This window comes from Medicago sativa, chromosome 7 (assembly GCF_051527215.1).
Source record: "Medicago sativa cultivar Bolivia chromosome 7, Bolivia_mono, whole genome shotgun sequence".
NCBI lineage: Eukaryota > Viridiplantae > Streptophyta > Magnoliopsida > Fabales > Fabaceae > Medicago > Medicago sativa.
Window position 1 is genome coordinate 101192481 of NC_140755.1, and position 22520 is coordinate 101215000.

The 22520-nt window shown below is 35.0% G+C and overlaps 3 protein-coding genes across 5 annotated transcripts; 1 reads left to right on the forward strand and 2 right to left on the reverse strand.

The window, feature by feature from the left end:
- Positions 1-414: 414 nt before the first annotated feature.
- LOC146911315 (uncharacterized) lies at positions 415-6270 on the reverse strand. 2 transcript variants are annotated; one of them, XM_085723919.1, is made up of 4 exons: positions 6201-6270; positions 4417-4495; positions 3063-3689; positions 415-2770 (listed from the first exon to the last, which is right to left on the reverse strand). In XM_085723919.1, the coding sequence occupies exons 3-4, from the start codon at positions 3687-3689 to the stop codon at positions 875-877; spliced, it is 2523 nt and encodes an 840-aa protein (XP_085580045.1). In that variant the 5' UTR covers positions 4417-4495; positions 6201-6270; the 3' UTR covers positions 415-874. The 2 variants fall into 2 exon arrangements, with proteins under 2 accessions (XP_085580045.1, XP_085580046.1); XM_085723920.1 differs by lacking the exon at positions 6201-6270 and adding an exon at positions 5290-5867.
- Positions 6271-8089: 1819 nt separating this feature from the next.
- LOC146911316 (protein DEHYDRATION-INDUCED 19-like) lies at positions 8090-13210 on the forward strand. The gene is made up of 4 exons (XM_085723921.1): positions 8090-8576; positions 9519-9596; positions 10289-10530; positions 12848-13210. Exons 1-4 carry the CDS (start codon positions 8307-8309, stop codon positions 12954-12956), a joined length of 699 nt encoding a protein of 232 aa, XP_085580047.1. The 5' UTR covers positions 8090-8306; the 3' UTR covers positions 12957-13210.
- Positions 13211-17248: 4038 nt separating this feature from the next.
- LOC146911317 (RING/U-box protein) lies at positions 17249-21015 on the reverse strand. Of its 2 annotated transcripts, none has more exons than XM_085723922.1 (4): positions 20834-21015; positions 18941-20431; positions 17869-18841; positions 17249-17655 (listed from the first exon to the last, which is right to left on the reverse strand). In XM_085723922.1, the coding sequence occupies exons 2-4, from the start codon at positions 20429-20431 to the stop codon at positions 17399-17401; spliced, it is 2721 nt and encodes a 906-aa protein (XP_085580048.1). In that variant the 5' UTR covers positions 20834-21015; the 3' UTR covers positions 17249-17398. The 2 variants fall into 2 exon arrangements, with proteins under 2 accessions (XP_085580048.1, XP_085580050.1); XM_085723924.1 differs by having other exon boundaries at positions 18941-20612.
- Between the last annotated feature and the right edge of the window lie 1505 nt (positions 21016-22520).

Sequence of the window (22520 nt, forward strand, 5' to 3'; positions counted from 1 at the left end):
GTCGTAGGAAGTTAAAAACTTCAATTAAGCCAATATTTTATTATCCGTTTGTATCCCATGTTTGACATGAATTGTTACACTAGTAAATAACAAAAACGAAAGTGTCAAACTCGTTTTAAACATATATTATAGATGTGATAAAATAGATATAGAATTAAATACAATAGAAAAACCGATATACGGTCGCATTAATTCCAATGTAACCAAAAAGTTTTTGATAAGATCTTACTTTGATCCAACAAAAGTGTAAGAGTCTCGTATGTCTCAAATTATAAACAATTTTTTAGGGATTATGCTCAAAATATTTATTTATAGGGAACGTGGAAATGGGAACTTCTCTTTCATGGTTACAATGATTCTATGAATCCTTTCATTAACAAGCGTAAGATATCAAACAATACTCTACCATAAAAATTTGCAATGGTTTCATCTATTATTGATCTATTCAAGTATAAGTTACACTATTCAAGCACACTCACCAAGTAATGTCTAACATTCATTGGATATTCCAAGACCCATCAAGATAGCGTTCAACAAATGTTGTATAAATGAATGGATCCGAAGATGAACACATAAAAATAAAATAAAATTTCTAACATTCTCTTACTTTGGCGACATTTATAAAATAAAACATAACCAAAGATTTTTTTAAAAAAAAAAAAAAAATCAAAATAGACCAAAAAATATGTACGGTAGGCCTAGTCATCTGGCAGCCTTAGAACACAATTTGCAAGTCAGGCAGGAGAAGCATCAGCACATTCAAAGCCAATTTGTTTCCAAAAGCCGGAATTCCATGATGGCAGATAGGTAGATAGCTTAAAAATAACCAATATTGATCTTTATTCTTTAACTTAACCAAGTGGCTTGCAAATATTTAGCTGACACTACCATCTCCAATCAAATGCTTTTCTTCTTGTACTACAACTGCATTCCCGTGATCTGAACAATGACGATGCAGCGTTGATTTGCCTTTTGTTCGAGCCTTGCGGCAAGGATTGAAAGGATCTTTGTGGGTCTGGTTGTCTTTCTTTTTTTGTTTCTTTTGTACATGCAAGTATTCATTTGCTATACATTCCAATGCTCTAACTGTCAACGGTCTGTTTCTAGTGCTCTGTCTCCTGGGATTTATATCAGGCTGTCGTTCCAAAGAACCAACATCACAAGGGATTCTTGGAGGCTCCTCAACTACTTCCTGAGTGGCAGCTGTCAGACATGGATCTTTTGCCTTTATCATTTTGCTATTTTCAGAATTCGATGGAACCTGAGGCATGTTGAAACTGAAAGATTCACATTTTGCAACTTTAGCACAAGAAACACTCATGTATTGATTACCGTCATTGGAAATACTTTTTTCATTATCCTCCTCTTCCAAGCTTCTGTCTGCTGAAGAAGCAGTTAAACTTTGACTCTGCTGATTACTAATTGGATCACAAACATTTGGGTTGGCAACTCGAAAGCTAGAAGACCGAGAAATTCCTAGTTTATCTGATCCCAGACCTCCTGAAGAATTCTCAATGATGCAGCTTTTCTCTTCCTTGGCACAATCAGTCAATCTCCTCCTTTTAATAGGATCAACTGCATGATCAGAGTCACCTGATCTTACTCTCCGATTGGACTGATGCTTCGTGATCCTCTTCACTTGATTATCATCAAACACACAGGCGTGTTGATTTTTATGGTTTTTGACCATCTTGTTTGCATCAGTATCAAGATTATCATATGCTTCTTTTTTACTGGTAGCACCACAGTTAGATACACCTCTGCGACTGTTGGTTTTATTGATTTTCTTTTTGTCACATATCAGCATCTTAGCTTCCACCATCATTGGCGAATCATCAGTTGAAGAGCAGTCCTTACTTTCTCTATGAAGACCAGTAGTAGCAGTAGGAGCATCTTCTGATTCAACGGGCAGATATTTCAGCTTCAATAGTTTTCTGTCAGAAAGTCTATTGGTATCAATAACTGTCAACTTTGTCGCATTCCGTTTAATGCTTTTAGACATATCCTTGCCATGGTTTACTTTCCTCGTATGTTTTTTACCAGCAGCATCTACATCAACTTTACTCACTGAATTTACAGGCACATATTTCAATTCCCTTAGATCAGATGGCTTTCCGCCATGTACCAAACTGGTATCAATAACCATGAATTTTATATGATCTTTATTGTAGGTAGCAGATCGGGGCTTGAGGTAACATTGACGGTGATCGTCAGATAAATCATCTTCATTTGATCCCTTTTCTGGTTCTTTCTCATTGCAGCTACCAACTTTAGCTTCTTCTTTGAGCACGAGAATATTAGGTTCAGCTATTACTTTGCTCAAGACATCACTAACGGAATCAAAGTAATGATCACCTTTCACAAGTTTTCTCCTTGAAAACTTCTCAACACCAGGAATAAGAAAAACCAAATAATCTTTGGAGGTAACATAGCCTCGATACTTTGGTTGCTCAGAGTGCCAACCTCTTGCCAATAAGCGGGGCCAAACAGCTTCCCAGAAGAGATCATTACATTTGGTTTTGCTCAGCCGAAATCCTCCGGTCAAAGATTGTATTATTTCACTCGGTCCAAGAGAAGACAAAGCTTTGCAATGTGGTGCTGAAAATGCCCCACGACTGTTCTTCCCAGGTTCGGCACCAAACCTAGTAAGGTCTCTCTTCTCCTTACCAATACCTACTGCTTCCACAAGAACACCAAGTCCAACAATAGACTTCAAAGAAGATATGTATTCTTCAAGAGAAGTTCTGTCCTCCACAAATGACTTAGACACCTGAGTATAAATATACACAAAGTGAGGACTGAAGCAAATGACACACACACACATAACTGGTGTGATGTAATGAAAAAAAGGTACTGGTATGGGAATAGAGGTTCAAATAATCATGGTACATCACAATAAAAGGATAACTCACTCGGCTATTCTATTGCAATTACCATTGTATCAAATGCACAGAGCATGTAATAATATTAAAGAAATAAGATGCTTCAAAATTTAGCGAAGCTTTGACTTTGTAACATAAAATGAAGGACTAAACATGAGATGAGATGGCACAGTTGAATACCTGTAACAAAGTATCTTGCGATTCTTCAGAGACATGAGTAATCAAGCGAGACAAAAGTTCTTGTTGCCTCAGTCCAGTAAAAAGTTTCTGTCCTGTCATACGTTTCCCCCCTTTTTTCCTCCTGCACTCCGACCATCTACGATATCCATCAGTTTTGTAAAACTCTCCATAGTAAAATGAGAGTATTTCCCCCATCGATTTGTTCTCTAAGAATCTTTTTATTTGAATAAAATTCTTCCCAAACATAAACAAACCAAGTAGAAAACTTTGTGTATCCGCATCACTCCAGGAGCTACTCAATCTGCCAGGAGCCAATTGACATGAATTGATGTCTCCATGATATCCACACTCTTCATTATGTATCATCGTGACTGGGATGGGTAAGCCAATTGCAAAGGAAAGTGATTGATCATGCACAGCTTCTGAATCAGCAGGATTCATTCTAAGTGAAAGCTGCTCTGATTTCTTAAGCATGGAAGGAATTTCCACCTGGTACTCATGCCCTATTCTAGGACTCAAATCAAGGCCTTCATGAGACGCATGCTCCATGAAAATATCATTATCATTCTCCTCAAGAGATGCATGCTCCACAAAAACATCATTATCATTCTCTTCAAAGGACAACATCTGCCAAGAAGTATAGGAAAACAAAACCTGATAACTATAAACTCAAATCAAGGCTTGAATAAATGTTATAAAGAAAATGAGTTGTTACTAAGGTAAATGTTATCTAATCATGTAAGCGAGTGTGCAAAAGGTTTGCAGTTTTAATGAAATAAATGCCCTATATGCCGCCAACCTAGTGACCAATGACATCATTTTGCCTTGAAGTCAAGCTAAAGTACATTGCTTTATTCTTACTTTTTTCACTTTAGGTAAATTGCAGTCAATACTCTGTTTATAGTTCATATGTATTGTAATCAATAATCAATAGAAAAATATATTTTGGAGTTTTTACTGTTGTTGACTGATATTGTACTGGTAATTATTTTGTTTTGGCCTGTAAGTGATATTTAAGAGAGGATCATTTGTACTATTGATCTGGTTTGGTCACTGGGAAACCTCTTTGTATCTCAAGATTGTTAAAACATGAATGAACAAGTTTTATACTTGTATCTCTGAGTATTCAATTGATGCAATATTTAGAAGTCTGAATTGCAAGGTTTTGTAATCAAATTAGTATAAAGAAACTACTTGTTTTTCATAACTTTACATGGATTGCTAAATAGCCAGACGAGAAGTGGTAATTGAGTACCTTTACAGAGTTAAAAATTGAGGATAACATTACCAAACATGTGAATCATTTTATCATAAACATAGCTATAAACATGTGATCCATGTTGAATTGAATTACCTTTACCAAATGTTCTATAGGATCACCTCAGCTTACCACACTTGTGCTGGTTGTGCTTTACCTCATTTGTTAACTGTTCCTGCATTGATCACAATTCACAAAAAACTCATTTAGGTATTTGTTGAAAAAGTGTGATAAACAACAAGATTGTAATGTTCATTGCATTAATTTTTGCGCCTCATCAATAACAAGAAAATTTGTGAATGATTGGAGAGAAAAGTTTTTTCAAAAAACTAGCAACAAACAGCAAAATAGGGGATAATCTAGAATACAGAATTGTGAATGAATCAATTGGTTAATTTCAAATTGGAAGAATGTGAATATGAGATGAAACTAGGGTTCCAATATTAGAAGAAAAATTGATAGAGTGTCGAATCACTGAAGCTAAAGATTCACATCGAAACGGCTCTTGGGCATTGAACGTCACCATTGGACCTCCCTCCGACAACCTTCAAAATCATTCTCCATTTCGAATTTCTACATTTCTTGATCATCATCCATCTTATAACATTTATTCTTATGCCATGATTAGATAACACTTATCTTCATGATTAGATAACTCAAATCATGTAGATTAAATAACATCATCAAAAAGCATACTTCAAACATGAGTTGTTACTTTGTTTTCTAACTGTGCAACCCTTTGCATATGTTATCTAGTAAAAAATTAGCTCTCCACTATAATAACTATCAATGAACTCGGGATCAGAATAGAATACAAGCAAAATGAGCAATATTCTGGTAAGAAAATCTTCATTACTCTGTAATTCCAAAAGGATTACAACAGACAAAGCTTTTATTCTGTACCAAAAACATAACACAACCAAGACTACTAAAAAAAGGGTAGCCAAGTGCACTAAAGCTCCAACATACACAGGGTTAAGGAAGGGGTCCCGCCTTTTTGTTGTATTGTACGCAACCTTACTCTGTTTCTTTACACGAGAGGCTATTTCCAGGACTTGAACTTGTGACATTTCAGTCACATGACAACAACTTCACGGATGCGCCGAGGCTCCCCCTTAAATTGCAAAAGCAATCAAATATCAAAACCCTCATCTCGACATGGTTACCTAAATCACTCACATAAAAAGCTATTATTTTTTCTTTGTGAATAAACTAAAAAATGTAAACTTTTTTATGAAAGATACCACCATTGTTAACACCGATTCAAAATCAATACACCATGCAATGACCAAGGGAAAATATCGTCAACAAAAAAAAAAAAAAAAGCACCTTATATAAAGGTGAAGAATTTGGATGAGCAGGAAATAGACGATAAACCCCAGATCCAGTTGTAAGCAAGTTGACAATCGAAACTCAGAAACAAACAACACTGTTAATACATGATAATAACAAAAGCAACAAAACGTGTAAACACCGAAAGAGAGTAAACGAAATGGTGAAAAAGCAGAAGATATAGGAAACAAGTACATTCATGGAAAACACGAAGATTGAACACACACTTACTGCATTACAAGGCAAAAAGTGTAAAGAATCTAATATGTTATGAGAGACGCGTAACAGAAGCAAAGACGTTGGTTGAAGAAGTTAAGGGTTGTTGATAAGAGAGAAACGTGAATCTGCTAAGTTTTGAGGAGCAAAGTGATTGAAAGAAACGTTAAATGTTCAAAGGTTTTGTTTTGAAAGGGTAATAAGCATCAAAGACCAAGTATACATAATAAATAAAAGAAGCGAAATAAATTAAATGGGTGAATATAGATAGATATTTGAAGATGATTATGCAAGAAAAAACGTTAACGTAGGAGAAAAAGAGAATGAGAAACCTGGTTTCTGTGGAACGAACGAACAAGGTTAGTGAAGAAGAAGTTGCAAGGCATGAACAATGAACATCACCACTGCTTTTGTTTTATTTGCTTACTTTTATAACACGAACCCGAGTTAAATAACAACGTGACTCGGATGACTCACTTTTCTTTACGTCGTCATTTTTTCGATTTTAAAAACCAAGTCCTTGTGTTGTGTGTGAGGTTAGACCCAAATTGAACCTTCTAATAGGGGGTTTTCATAATAAACCACTATTTAGTCATTTGTTGATTAGTATCTAATTTACTATCAAATTAGTTTTTAATTATATCACTTGATAGTAAATTAATCACTGAATTATGTCATATGCTAGCAAGTTAGTCTATGAATTATATCATTTATTGTCAAAGTAGTAGTTTTTACTAGTTAACATAATGACCAAATTGTCGTGTGTCATTCAAAATTATGGTCATTTTTTCTATTTATAAATTTCAAGTGTGTAAATGTTAAACCCCTACAATTTCAAAGGACAATTGACGATTTAATAAGGTTTTTCAGTTCAATTTTGTATTTTTATATGTGATCCATCTATGTTTGTTAAGAGATTTATTTAATTATGTTTTTTTATACGTATATGGTTGCCTTGGTGGCTAAAATGGGAGAGCGAGCTAAGCAGTAGAGTGATAATGGTGGTATCAGGTTCGATTTTTACCTCTTATATACTCCGTCATGTTAAAATCTATATTTATCTCCCTCGATGATTTTAGTAATATCTCTAATAGGCTAAGATGTATGAACAAGGTGGTTTCTAATACAATGCAGGAGGTATTAGTGTGTGTTGCACCATGCCATAAAACGAGGTGGTCAACCCTTTATAGTATTCGACCTATGTGTCATGTTCGTGATGCACTTTTTATTTGGACAACCTAAAGGGTAATTGAGCGAAGTTTTTAGGCTCGTGCCATTATAAAACTATAATTTACTGAAAATTTGATAGATTATCCCTTATACCTCTAATATTTCCAAAATCAAAATCTCGCTTAAGAGATTTTTTTATATAAAATAAAAGGTTTTTTTTTTTTGAAAAAAATAGAAGGTTTTTATATATAACATGTTAGTAGTTGATTTTCAATTTTTCATTAAGGATAAATTCGACATTTTAAAAATAAATATGAGAGTAATTATGCTGGTATAATTGATATTGTAATAACTCATTACTCCTCCCCTCTAAAAAAAATCTCAATTTGAGGGAAGCAAAAGCGGGTCTAGAACCTCTATTCCCTTGTTAAAAATTGAACTAAACAAATAAACTTTAAAATATTTTTTTCCCTTTTCCTTAAAAAAAAAGTACCACGTTTTTTCCTCTCTCGAATGGATCAAAGAATATAGTAAGTTTAATTGTGAAGTCTTATAAGTTTAAAATGAGTAATAAAACAACAATCAATTATGATATACGACTTTAGAAATAGTGATAATTAAAATGTCAGATGTCCGTCTAACTCAGGTGGTAGAGCGCAAAGCTCTTAACCTTGTCGTTGTTGGTTTGAACCCCACGATGGGTGATATACTTTATTTTCGTCCTCTTTACAAAAAGGAGTATTTTGAACTATTTTATTAATACTAACATTCACTTTATGAAATTGATGCAACTTTTGCCTTTTAAAAATGTGTATGATTTTTTTTTTTTTTGTATCAACTAGTCTAGTGACTATACTCATGCTCTTTAAATATGGAGAAGTGAAAAATCTGAATTTAAAAATTTAGACCCCTACATTTTATTGTCTTTGTAACTATTAAAGGTTAAAAAAAAGTTTTTAAATCTTAAAAAACAATTAAAACAATTATTTGTTTGAAATAAAAAAAATAGTATAGGCCATAAAAAAGGAGAAAAGAGATGAACGTGGTTTTTGGGTCGCTGTGTCTGTCTGAGAAATTAGTTAGGAAGAAGAATAAACAAAGCAAAGCAGCACCTCATTCATTCTTCCATCGAACACAACACAACACAACACTGTCTCAACAACAGTATCATCATATACATCAATCAATCTTCACTGCGGTTGATTTCAGTTTCAGATCAAATAACATAACTAACCCTTTTTCCAATTTCATCATCATCAACAATTAATATGGATTCTGATTCATCTTCCTCTCATTGGAACACTCCTCTATCCTCCTATTCCTCCGTTACTTCCTCCAAATCCTATCTCTCCGCTCTTCAATCCCGATCAGATATGTTTATGGGTGGTGCTTTTGATGAAAATGATGTTATTGTTGTTGATGATAATAATGATGATTTGAAGGAGGAGTTTTTATGCCCCTTTTGTTCTCAATATTTTGATATTGTTGGATTGTGCTGCCACATTGATCAAGACCATCCACTTGAAGCCAAAAATGGGGTATGTATGTATGTATGCAATCACTAAATTCCACTTTTTTTAGACAGATAGATATTGTTCAATTAGGGCTTGCTTGGTTGCCCTTCAAATTAAAACTGCTTGTTAGTTAGTTTGTCACTTTGTCTTCGACATCTCGTGTAGACCCTTGATTGAGAGCTTTGTAACACCGACACTTCTGGCTTTAAGAGTGTCTAGGGTCAGACATTTGGTTGTGTTAGACACCGACACATGTGATTATATTCAATTAATTTATTTTCTCAAGTTATTATCAGTGTTGTGTCCAATGTACGTGTACGTGTTAGTGTGTAACAGTTTATGCATCTTCAAGAGGACTTCTGGGTGATCTAGTTTGTTTAACATTTTATTTAATTTAAAACTAAGTGTTTTTCTTTTTAGTTGGGACTATTTGTTATGTAGGGAACTTATCTTATTTTCGATTATGCTATGCTAGGTTAGAATACGTTATCTCATCAGGATGTTTGGCTATTTTAGGTGTATAACTTGACTGTCCGTTAAACATCTTCCAGACTTTTGCGTAGTTAATGAGGGGTAACCTTGGCGCAACTGGTAAAGTTGTTGTCATGTGACTGGAAGGTCACGGGTTCAAGTCCTGGAAACAGCCTCTTGTGTAAAAAACAGGGTAAGGCTGCGTACAATACACCAAATGGTGGGACCCCTTCCCGGACCCTGCGTATGCGGGAGCTTTAGTGCACCGGGTTGCCCTTTAGGGTCTAAAACCAAGTCACAAAAGTTTCTAGGTTTGTTTGTTAATAGAACTAGAGTACCTACCCTAAAAGGAGTACTCTTGGTTAGTGTTCTACATCAGCAAAATTATAAATGTTTTACTCTTTTCTCGCTTTATTAGGACCACTTTGAATCCCCCCAGTATTCAATACGAGAGAAAGTTGAATTCTACCTAATCTTTGATATCCCTTTGTTCAGGTTTGTCCTGTTTGTGCATCGAGGGTGGGGCTTGATATGGTTGCACACATTGCCCTACAACATGGAAGCATACTTAAGATATCCTTTTCTCTTTTAGACTTTAGTTAATATTTGTTTCTGCTAACTCTTACATGGTCTTGTATACTATCCGGTCTTTCAAGTTAATCTTGGTTCCTTATTTAGCATTTTGAGATATGTAGCATAAAATGAAATTAATTATCTTTAACCCAACCCTCACATGCTCTTGTATGCTTTTGTTAAGGTTAATCAAGTGACTCTTGTATACTCTCATGTCTTTCAAATTTCATGTTAATCCTGGCCAAGTATAATGTTTTCTAAATGTAAATGGATTGCTGGTTTAAGGATATCCGTGTAAAACCTAGTCAAATACACCACTAATGTGTTTTTTTAATCTTATATATTCTACCCTTTGTTGTTGTACTTTTCAAATGTACATGATTATGTATATGCAAAGAAAGATTAAAGTTTTGTAACCAATTACATCATAACATTGACAGTAGAAGTTTTTTCCGGTTTAATTATATCGTAGAATTATCTTGTTATTTCATTCTTATGTCTTGAGAAATGCTAGGGTCACACACACTCTAACGCACTTTCTTGGCGTGTGTGACCCTAGCATTGGAGAGTGTGTTTCCAGTTTAATTATATCGTAAGAATTATCTTGTTATTTCAGTATTATGTCTATATTAACATCAGGGTGGTAGTGGTACGTTGTATACAATAAATTGAATTCTTTAACTAGTGAATACGTGCAGCGAAAGAGGAAATCAAGGAAAGGTGGATCTTATTCAACATTGTCTTTATTGAGGAAGGAGCTGCGAGAAGGAAATTTGCAATCCCTTTTGGGCGGGTCTTCACGTATAGTGTCATCGTCAAATGTAGCACCTGATCCATTGTTATCATCGTTTATATTGCCCGTAGCTGATGAATTTTCCAGTTCTCAGAGTCAGAGGCAATCCAGAAAAAGCTCAGACGAGACTCTATCAAAAAAGTATGTCTATTTCATTTGTCAATTTTTTTTTTTTAATTAAAAAAAGTCTCCACTAATATTGCTTTTGATAATTTGGACTCATGTTTGACATTGAAGAAATGGCATTGTTCTTGTTCAAAATCAAATAATGCAAATTTTATGTAGCATGGCTTGTGTTTTGTTGAGATTATAAGAACACTAACGTAGGTCTGGGGCCTAATGATTTATACCTTTACAACTAGGCTAATTCTATGGTGCACAAGTAATATAGTTATCGCACCTTGCATAAGTTGTTTTCACCACTGGATATGTAAGTCCCTCCTCATTTGATGATACACCATCCACACCAAATTTTCCCGTCTTTCTACCAATCATGTGTCCTTATCGTGTGCTCCCACTACTTTCCACTATTTTAAAAAATGGTGAAGGAAAGGGAATTAAGGGGGAATTCTACACCAAAAGCACATCCTTTGGCAACACAAAGGAAACAAGAAACAAAATATGAATTGACTTCTTTCCATCCTAGAAATGAAACATGAATAGGAACGAAATCAAAATCAACAATAACATGATTATCATCAAATGGAAGTGAACATAGAACATGATCATCAGCAAAAACGAACCTGGAATTATGATAGGTGACACCAATGGAGGTTGAGAGAAGAGACGTGAGTGGAGGTGACCGTGTTTGAGTGGGAAGGTGACTCACTGAGGGTGTGAGGCTGAGCATGAGAGGTGTGATTGGAGTTCCTAACTTAGGGTCCCATTGCTCTTACTTGCCCATTTTGTTCACTTCGATGTGTCCATGTTGCAGCAACAGAGGCAGGAGTTTTAGATTCCCAGTGTTGGTGCCGTCTTGTAGTGGTGGGTACTATAACAGGAGGGAGAGGGGGGGGAAATTTAGCGTGTAAGGCTTAGAATAAATTTAGTGAGATTTTGATCCAACCGAAAATAAATGTTGTGCACCATACATAACCTATTTAACTATTGCACGGTGGAATTCTCCTTACCACTAATGCAAAATGGTCACTGTGATTACTTATAATTTTATTGGGAGATTTGTTTGTAAATTGTGTGTCTTACAATGGTTTCTGTACCTCCAAAGATGAAGAAAGTATAGAATATCATATGACCACTGTCCCTGAACATATAGAGAAGTATTTGTAGTACATGAACATTTTGCTTACATCCCCAAAGCTAGGTTTTCATATCAATCTTTTTGTGATATGCTGAGGTAGGTTGTCTGATACAAATGTTTTGAAAAGCTAAATTAATACCCAAGAATATCATACATTTTAGCAGGTAAAACATGTTGGAAAGCTACCGTACATTGTAGACAAATATGTTAAATAGACAATTTTGGTGTATTTGAAATTTTAGCAGGTAAAACATGTTGGACAGTTACTGTACATTGTAGACAAATATGTTAAGTAGACCATTTTGGTGTATTTGAACTGTCTCCATCACCCATTCCTAATAAAAGGAGTGATTTTCCGGATCTGAAACCCTCTTTGGCGCTGCACACTGTACAGCCTCTGTAGATTCGTTAGATTCCGGTGCAGTGTTGGACTTGGATCCAATGATTCTGCAGTGTTAGCGATGTGCGCAGCACTCCAGAGGATCAGATTCGTGCTTTTAGCACTTGGTTCCTCTCCATCAGTCCAAGAGAGAGATAGTAATAAGAAAATGTGAAAGAGAGAAAGAGTGTGCGCGTGAATTCATTAGAGAGATGAGGTTGGACAGTGAGGAACATACCCGTGCTTTTACTGCTTTTAACAGTACATCTTGCCGGATGAAATTACTTGAGATGGTCTTCTTCCTCCCTATCCTGTTCCCTCTCACACACCCACTATGACTAGCTTTTTTTGTGTAGGTGGGGATGTGGTCTCATGTCGGCTGCATGTTGCTTGTCTCATGTCTGATCTACTTATTTTTTTTATACATAAAATTTTCAGTTACTGCTTGAAAGTTGAAAGGATGAGGGTTGATCATTTTATTCATTGGATTAATTGTCTTTTTTCAGAGAGGTGGAAATGACAATACTTAGTTTGCACCTCTAATTCCATCCTTATGATGTTGTCATAGTGCATTTTGGAATTATTTATAGCTTCCAACATTCAACAATTGCACCTTTTATCTGCTTGTTTTAAACATGATTTTTTATGCCATTAAAAACAATGTCATATCTGTGCTGTTTCAATGAATCTAAGTGCCTTCTTGCAAAAAAATGGGTTGTTGTTCCTTGCCAACGGCATGTTTTCAGACCGCATACATCAAGCAATGCATTCTTAACTGTCTCCTTGTAACTTCTAGTTTTAAACATGTAAATTTTGTTCAGAAATGTGGAGACGCCTACCTTGTCAGTCAAGGATAAGGAAGAAAAGGAAAAAAGATGTGAGTTTGTTCAAGGACTACTGCTGTCCACTTTCCTTGATGACATTTTATAAAAGAAATTCATCTGTGATGACTGCTGGTTGCTGCAGTGGTGACGAGCTTCTTCAATCACATGCGATCCCTACAATCTATGGTATGCCCTAGTGAAGTTGTGAATGTATTTGATCGTTGTGAAATAAGATGTGGAGAATGAATGTAATTTATGTTGCATGTGAACTGAAGTTTCAAGTTCAAATGTTTCATTTTATCCTTTAATTTCAGACCATAAATATTGAATGAAAATAGAGCAAGTTACTTTCCTACTGTACATGACATTTACATTTGTGGGTGTTGGGATTATTTTGTGATATTCATTTGAAAAGACACCATTAACCTCGGGAGAGTGTTGAGTTATGCTAATGAGGGTGAATGTTACATTTGACGAACAGCTTTGTGCAAGAAACGTGCTGATAAATCGTATCTTAGTCTAAGATTTAAATAAACGTTGTTTTTTTATAAGCAAATATCTTCATTTGGTTTGTGTCTTCTTATAATGGTTTGATGAACCAACAGCATAATATCTTGTTTTCCACACCGAATAATATTAATATCTGTATTTTGTGTGTGAGAGATTGAGATTCTGAGTACATGGGTTTGAGTTTGACTTTTGAATTCATGTAAAATCACTTTTTTGAGGAGTCTCTATCTTCATCTCTTCAGCATATAACCTTGAAGATTAGTCTATGACATTGGAAATAGAGATTGTTGTCTAACATGTGATATATATTGCTCATGTTAAAACAATTAAAAGTGAAAACTTTTTATTAAAAAACAACAATTATTTATTAGAAAGATATATTTAATATTAAATATACAAGTTTCAATGTAAATTTATTTTTTAAATTTTTTTAAGATGTACAAATTTGTATTTGATAGAAAATTTTTATAATTTGCTGAAAAATATGCTAATCATTATTATCTATAAAAATATGAATATGTTTATGAGATGCCAGTTGATAGCTTGACTTTATAACCATCTCTCGGAAAATACTTGGGTGACATAATGTCACCGTGACATTAAATCTGGGCCACACAAAGGTGTTGTGTTGTGTGGCCCAGATGTGTTGTATGTGTTGTGTGGCCCAGATGTTATGTGGCAATGTGTGTTGTGTGGCCCAGATTTATGTCACGGTGACATTATGTCACCCAAGTGCTTCCCCCATCTCAAGGGGTAGCCAAGGCTGCCCCATAGACGCACTACCCTCATTGATCATGACCATCTCAGTTTAAAAAGTGCTTATAGATGAACTAGAAAATTGCTTTTCTGACATAGAATACTTCCTATTGACACAAGTAAATGACCAAATTACCCCCAGCGGTAGTTAACTGCCGCTGGCTCCTCCAGAGGTAGTTAACTACCTCTGGCTTTGCTGCTTTTTATTGTGATTTTACGCGTTTCGGTCGAAAAATCAAAATAAATCGAAACTTATTCCGAATTCTACGAAACTTTACAAACCCTGTATATATATTTTTTTTAGAGCTGTCTGCAAACAAACCAGATCAAAATTCAATTTCTAGGTCGACGTTTTGATGTTTTGATTTCTTGAGTTATTGGCGCATTAAAAATTCATATTTAATCCATCCGTTGTCGAAAAATTCTAATTTTTTGCGGGAAATGTTTTTTTTATGTTCTTAATATGTGTACAAAAAAAAAAAATTCAACCTCTATATATTTTTTCCGGACGCGCAGTTGGAAAAATATTGCAATTTTACGCGTTTCAGTAAAAAATTCAAAATAAATTGAGGATTACTCGAAATACTAAGAAAATTTGCAGATCCTCTATATGTATTTTTATAGAGGTGCCTGCAAAAAAACAGCTCAAAATTCAATTTTTAGGTTGATATTTTGATGTTTTCGTGTATTAAATTTTAGGCGCGTTAAAAATTCATATTTAATCCGTCCATTGTCGAAAAATTCAAATTTTTTGTGGGAGATGTTATTTTTTTGTTTTAAACATGAGTGCTAAAAAGCGTGAAAAAGTTCAACCTCTATGACACTTTTTCGGACTCGCACTTGAAAAAAGTTGCGATTTTGCATGGTTCGGTCGAAAAATCAAAATAAATCGAGACTTAGTCGAAATGCTCCGAAACTTTATAGACACCTCTATAAAAATACATATAGATGATGTGCAAAGTTTCGTAACATTCCGAATAAGTGTCGATTTTTTTTATTTTTTCAATTGCGATTTTGCGCATTTCGGTCGGAAAAATAAAAAAAAAATCTAGACTTATTCGGAATGTTATGAAACTTTTCACATCATCTATATGTATTTTTATAGAGGTGTCTGTAAAGTTTCGTAGAATTCGGAATAAGTTTCGATTTATTTTGATTTTTTCGACCGAAACGCGTAAAATCACAATAAAAAGCAGCAAAGCCAGAGGCAGTTAACTGCCTCTGGAGGAGCCAGCGGTAGTTAACTACCTCTGGAGGAGCCAGCGGCAGTTAACTGCCGGCGCATAGGCCATAGGCAGTTAACTACCGCTGGGGGTAATTTAGTCATTTACTTGTGTCAATAGGAAGTATTCAATATCAAAAAAGCAATTTTCGATGAACTATCTATCAAGATGAATAGTTTTCAGACTCGGCTCGGACCGGCCGGTCGGACCGTGAACCGGTGGGTAAGCCGGTTCGAGCCAACATTTGGATCGGCCATGCAGTTAACTCGGTCAAACCCGGTCAAAACCGGTAAAAACCGGTGACTCGGCCGAGTCATGGGTCAGACCGGTTTTTTGCTTTTTTTTTTTTTTTTGCTTTTTTTTTTTTTGCTTAACTGAAAGTCTGAAACGACGTCGTTTTGCTCAATCAATCTTGACTCCTTGGAATTAAATGTTATTGATGATAATACTTGTGTTGGAATTATACTTTCTTTGGATCTTTTTGGATTTTTACAACTGGGGCAATCTCTTATTTGAATTTATGTTGGAATTGGAATCATACTTTTTTGGGATCTATTTGGATTTTTACTACCAAGATGTATTTTGAGTTATGACTATGTTTTGAATTTGAGCAATTAGCCTATGAAATTATTATTGTTGGATAGTTTTTATCTTATTTTGCAGGGGTCATTATTTTAGTTTTTAAAGTGACCGAGTCACCGATTCAATCCGAGTTAATCCGGTTAAATAACTATATAAATTTAATCTAAGGACCGAGTTATCTAACCGAGTCATCCGAGTGGTTCCGATTCAGTCATGCGGTTCGACCAACGACCCAGTGGTTCGACCATTGACCCAGTGACCCAGTACCCTCGCCGAGTCGATGACCGAGCCGAGTCTGAAAACTATGCATGACAGAGACAATGAGATTTAAATCTTCACTTTTGTAAGGTATGAGCTGTATTTTTACGTATTGGACCATTTTTGTTTATTCTTGAGAATTATATCGGGCAAAAAAATGATACTGTATGTTAATCCATGTCGTCGTAAGAGACTTTTATTAATTTTAAAGAAAATCGTAAGATGTATGAAATCATGAGTCCTCTACAAGAATTTTACTTTCAAAAATGGAAACAGTTATCACTTTACTTTGCTATATACAATTTGTTCACGTGTTCCCATCCTTATTTCGAAAAGAAAAAAAATAGAATTTAAGAAAAGTTAATTCTAATAGCTTTTCATTTTATAGCCAAAAATGAATTTTTGTTTTGAAAATTCTTAACAAACATTCAAAAATAAGAAAAGCAATTTTTATTTTTTATTAAAAAAAATATATTTTACTTTAAAAAATACTGTATTAAACAAACGCGCTCAATATCTTGGGATGCATAGTTGACTTCGAAAATTATGATGTACCCTCTTTCAAACCTTGGATTATTATTTGAGATTTTCATTTTTCAAAGAAAAACGAATAAAAAAAGTCAAGCAATTGCTGAAGAAAGTCCATTTGCCACTTAACAGGGACTTTTAACATTATGAAAAAATTCTTAAAGTTGGTTTATCTATCGGTATGATACCCTTGTTTCTCCAACCAAATGTACCAACCGACGAAATTGTTTCTTCCGGGGATCGAAAACTAAATTACAATAGGTATATAAATTAAAAACGAAATAAAAAATAGAATAAAAACTTATCTCAGATTATACTATTTTACTGGACCGCTTTCTGGTCCAAAGGATTATATTATTTCACGAATCCAAATCCCTTTGTACATCACACTCTGCCAGTTCTATATGAGGATTCATATAGACTCTTTTTAATTCTATAATATGTAAATCATTTCAACCAGCGTAGGCTCAAATGATCTTCTGTATGAGTAAGAGTGCCAAATTTAACAAATCAAAGTAAAAAATGAACACATAGGGCAACCTTTCTGTGAAATGTTAGTAAATCATGTCAATGTATGCATAAACAAGTAAATAAGAAATTTTTGTCCTTACTGTTAAAAAGAAATTGTTGTCCTAACTTAGCTCCTAAGAAAAAAGGTGTGCCTCTCTGGACACATTTAAGAATATTTTGCCTAAAGTCCTAATCGTAACCACTGTGAAGACATTCTTGTGTCCAAAATACTTTTAACCACATCTCCTACAAAAGAATCAAAACAAGAGGAGCAGCAACCTTTAATCATACTCATTTGTCCACCAGCAATTAATTCAATGTGGGGACAGACGGATGGTGGAGGCACAGTACAAACCTCACTCGTATTGTGCTCGAGTCCACAAGCAGCGAGTATGGTATGCGTAGAACTCCTTGCAATGTCCTTGAAAGTACTATAACCTGAATCAATACATAAAAGACATGTTAAAGAATTTGAATTCAAATAGTATGAACGCAAAGCAAAACACTCAACGAAGATTCTTTTCATAGGAAAAGCCATTACAGATTTCTAGTATCATAGGAAAAGCCATTACAGATTTCTAGTAATGGTCGTAGCCTTATGATGTAATGAATGATGACAAACCATGATATATAAATGATAGAAGAAATTACCCAAATCAGCATCTTGAGACAATCTCTTCAGATGACTTTTAACCATTGACTGCAATCGCTCCTTTACAATGTGCAAGTTATCTTCTTCTTTGACAGTAGCGGGCATACCAACCTCAGTGACAATGTTTGATCTGCTGCTGCATGGGTGGATTGGTCCATAATCTGATAAGGTTGATGTCCCCAAAATTCCAGGCCATATAGCTGCATTCACAGGCCCGTTCGAAAACATGGTTGAATCCTGAACCACTGGGCCCCTTGAATTGCTCATTCTTATGGAGAAGGGGTCTCCATTCTGCATAAATGGAGAGATGTTGTTGCCTAATCTCTCCTCAAAAAATGTGTGATAGGATGTTCCTACGTCCTGTGTTCTTATATGTTGAGAACTTGGTTCCCTATTAATTTCAGAGCTATTCAAGTTACTTACTGTACCGGTAGCTGAAACACCGATAGTTCTGCCAGTTGTAGAAGCCATTCTATCAATTGAACGTAGCTGCTGAATTTGTAGCTGCTGAACTTGACGGTGTATCCACCGTCTCTCTGATAAAGTTGGTGCCCCACCTCCAGACATCGGAGAAGCTCCTTCGGTACTTCTGCCAGAAAATCTAGAAGATGAAAGATGCCCGAACCCTTGACTAAAAGATGTATGAGGTGAAGACATCAGGTTCAGGTCTATACTTTCTCGTATATGAACAGGTGATGGCCGGGAAGGCAGGCTTTGAGTTGCCGCTCTTAAATCAGATTCTTGAGCTTGGGAGTTTAAAGATGCCAAAGCAACTGGTCTACAACCATCACAGTACCAATTACCTTCAGGTACTTCTCTCCCCAAACCAACACAATAAGTGTGTGCAGGGGAATCACATATATCACAGAGTAGCATGAGGCCATCGTCTCCACCTAGATGACACTCTGAACACATAACGGACTCATATGGATCAATGTAGCTCCTGAGTTCTTCTTCAGTTGGCTGATAAACCTGCATGTAAAATCAAAATATTTTCATAAGAATCAGCAAATTGAATTGCAAAACCATAAGCAAATGGTCAAAATTTTACGAGAAGAAAAATTCAAATACCTGATCACGTTCGGGCACTTGTATCACCGCCTCTTCCGCTGTTGTTGATCGTGCAGGCTTACTGATTGTTTGGAATCTCTGCTTACACAAAGGGCAGCGAGATTCAACCTTTGACCACTCCATAATGCAAGCAAAGCAAAAATAGTGAGTGCAGCTGTTTAGTACTCCCCTTACTCTTCTTTTATTTTCCTCAGACAGACAAATTCCACACACCTGTTTTCCCACCTCACTCTTCAAGTCCTCTACTTTTTCCTTACCCTTTCTTCCTTGAGATTCCTCTATCTTTTCCTTACCCTTCCGTGCTGGAGGCTTCCATTGCTGATGTAGATCTTCATATAGTCCAACCACTTCATTTTCCATTCGAAGAGAAGCTCTCCTCAAGTTCCTTCTTATATTTCCACACAACTCCACGGCTTCTCTCACCTGTTCTTTTTCTTCTTCAGAGATAGTAAACTCATAATCAGATGGTCTAGACTCGCAATCTGAGCCGGAATTGGCATCTTCAAGGATAACCCTTCTCCTTTTCAGGACTGATCTCTTTCTGCTATTTGTTCTGATGGCTGGGACATTATCCAAAAAATCATCAGCATCATCACACTGTACTTTCCTCGTTGATCCTCCATTCTTTCGTCTTCTCTTTCTCTTGGGCTTCTTTGAAACTTTAGAACCACTCCTTTTTCGACCTCTGCTAGAAGTTGCAGAAACCCTTTTCTTCAAAGCCTTCTTCTTGCCCATCTTCGTGCCATTATTTTTCTTCTTAATGCGCCTTGTTTCTTCTTCCTCCTCATCTGTGTAATCTTCGTCCTCCGGTTTAAATTCTTCGTCTTCATAAATGGAATTATCCTTTTTCTTCTTTCTGCCCCTTGTTTCTTCTTCCTCCTCATCTGTGAAATCTTCTTCCTCTGGTTTAAATTCATCATCCTCATCATTTTCACCTACCTCTTCCACTTCCACTTCTTCTTTTTCTTCCTCTTCCTCTTCCTCTTCCATTTCCACTTCCACTTCTTCTTCCTCTTCCTCTTCCTCCTCATCCTCCTCTTCATCAACATCATTGTAATCATCATCATCTTCTTCTTCCTCCTCCTCTTCTTCTACTTCTTCCTCTTCGTCTCCTTTTTCTTCATCTTGTTCTTCTTCTTCTTCTTCTTCTTCTTCTGGTTGTTCTGCATAAGTAACCCTCTGTCTCTTCCTCGAGGCTTTACTTACATTAGTCCGCTGACGCCTTACACCAGTTTTAGCCCTCGATCTATTAAATTTAGTCACCCGTTGAATCACCTCCTTTTCCGAATCCTCGTCTTCTATAAACCCATCAAAACTATCCTCAGCCGCACATCCATCCAAAGAAAAACAATCATCCTCTGGACAATCAGACACATTCCCGGCATCATCCGAAACCACATAATCCTCATCGGAATCATCAGAACCACTGCCCTTTGACCTAACCCTCTTTCTCAAATCACGTTTGCTAATAACCTTTCTTCCCTTTACCATCTGTTCTCACACACACACAAACAACACCCAAAACCTAAATTTATCAGAAACCCATTCAAAAACAAACAAGAAAATCAAAACTTTTCAAAACAAAATCAAATCTTTCATCATCCTTATTCTTCCATCCAATATTCCTTATAATCACTAATCAAATGAGAGGTAACAAAATTATCAACGGTACCTAATAATAATAATAAAAAAAAATCAAAGATCTGATTCAGCAATTGGCATATAATAACATCAATCAATAAAATAATTAGAAGGATTCCGTAACTGAGGTCATAAATTCAACCGATTGTGCCAGCAAAGACCCATCAATCAATCAATCAATCGGAAAAGGGGAATCAAAATTGAAATTGAAATTAAGAAGAGAATCTTATAAAGAGAGAGAGGAATCGGTACCTGAGAGAGATCAGAGAAGGGACAAAGGATCGAAATTGCAGAAAAACGTTTCTTTGTGGCAGTTTCTATAATCAGTTTCGGGGTAATTGATTTAAATAATATTTAATTGTGAATTTTGTTTTGCTTCAAATTTGAGAAAGAGAGAGAAAGAAGCACATCATTCATTCCCTTCCCTTGTTTGTGAGAAACTTCAAATGGCGTCCGCAATCCTACGATGAGACCTGTGTGTAGGGTACGCTCCCAATTATTACTAAACTACCCCTGCTCAGGACGTTACTTAACTGTATACAATAAATTTACTTTTTTTTATAGAAAAAAATAGAATATTGTATTTGTATTCTGTTCTTCAATTCAATTGTGTGACTTATGTTACAATAGAACTCATATTTTTATGAAAACTAGTGTAGTGACCCGGCGTTGCCCGGGATAGTCATAGAAAATATTAAATAAGGTTGTGTTCATGGACACATACATGAAAAAAATTGAAATGATTTAAATTTAAAAATAAAAATTATTAACGAACATAAAATAAGCTATCTAATCTTGGAATACAAAAGTAGTAATTAATAAGTGTAGTATGCAAAAATAAAATATAATAATGTGATAATTGAAAGGAATAGTACTTTGTCAATAAAATTAAATCCCAATTAATGTATGAAAGACAAATGCTACGTATCTTGTTATATTAAGTTTTCAAATACTTCTTTGTATATAACATTAATTGTTGTATTCGGAAGAAGATCAACACTATTTTCAATAAGTATCCTTAGCCCTTGCTTACTTTTAACCCTTAAAAGAGCAACATACAGTTGACCATGACTAAAGATTGGTCTTGGAAGATACAACCCAACAACTGAAAGTGTATGTCCTTGAGATTTGTTAATGGTCATACCAGAACAAATGGATACTGGAAATTGTCTTCTTTTAAACTTGAATGGTATATTAAGGTTGTCTGTACTCATGCTCATTATAGGAATGAGAACAATGTCTCCGATAGATTATATTTTGTAACGTTGTCACTCCACACAGTACATTGAATCTTGCTCCCCTAGAATATTAGAAAGAACAAAAGTCAACAAAAATTGTGAATAATAAAACAATAATAAAACAAAACAAATAAAAACCGATAAAGATTAATGATAATATAAAAAATAACTTTGAATAATGTAAAATCATGTTAGTTGTAAAAGTTAATAAGGAAAAAGAACCGATGCATACTTTTTCATCCATGAAAATCATATCGATTAAATCAACCTGGTCTCTATCTTTAAAGTTTGGCATTCTCCACATTCTAATGATCTTAATCTTGAATCTCCATACTCTGTACTTATTATTGATTGTTATGATATCAATGAGGTCAAATTTTGCAGCCATAATTTATGAAAAAGAAAATTAGAAACCAAACTGATGAAATTTATTGGTTAAATAGGAATCAAATTTCAATGAAGGTATTGCAAGTGTGCAAACATGATTAGAAATTTTTAAAATGCTGTTTAAGAATTCGTCTATAAAAATTAAAAAATAAAAATAACAAAAAGATGAAAACATGTTATATTAAAAAGCAAGATTAAAAAGTGGTTGATATATATGTATATAATAATTATTTAGAAATAAGGACTTGAAATAATAGTATAGGTGTTATCATAAAATGATAGTATAGGTGATTAATAATATTAAAACGCTATTG

Excerpts from the sequence above, each read along its gene's own strand:
- LOC146911315 (XM_085723919.1), bottom strand. The coding sequence starts at position 3,689 with ATGTTGTCCTTTGAAGAGAATGATAATGATGTTTTTGTGGAGCATGCA. Across the intron at positions 2,771-3,062 it reads CGCAAGATACTTTGTTACAG|GTGTCTAAGTCATTTGTGGA; the intron begins GTATTCAACTGT and ends ATTTATACTCAG.
- LOC146911316 (XM_085723921.1), top strand. The coding sequence starts at position 8,307 with ATGGATTCTGATTCATCTTCCTCTCATTGGAACACTCCTCTATCCTCC. Across the intron at positions 8,577-9,518 it reads CACTTGAAGCCAAAAATGGG|GTTTGTCCTGTTTGTGCATC; the intron begins GTATGTATGTAT and ends CCCTTTGTTCAG. Across the intron at positions 9,597-10,288 it reads AACATGGAAGCATACTTAAG|GTGCAGCGAAAGAGGAAATC; the intron begins ATATCCTTTTCT and ends ACTAGTGAATAC.
- LOC146911317 (XM_085723922.1), bottom strand. The coding sequence starts at position 20,431 with ATGGTAAAGGGAAGAAAGGTTATTAGCAAACGTGATTTGAGAAAGAGG. Across the intron at positions 18,842-18,940 it reads AAGTGCCCGAACGTGATCAG|GTTTATCAGCCAACTGAAGA; the intron begins GTATTTGAATTT and ends TTTTACATGCAG. Across the intron at positions 17,656-17,868 it reads GTCTCAAGATGCTGATTTGG|GTTATAGTACTTTCAAGGAC; the intron begins GTAATTTCTTCT and ends GTATTGATTCAG.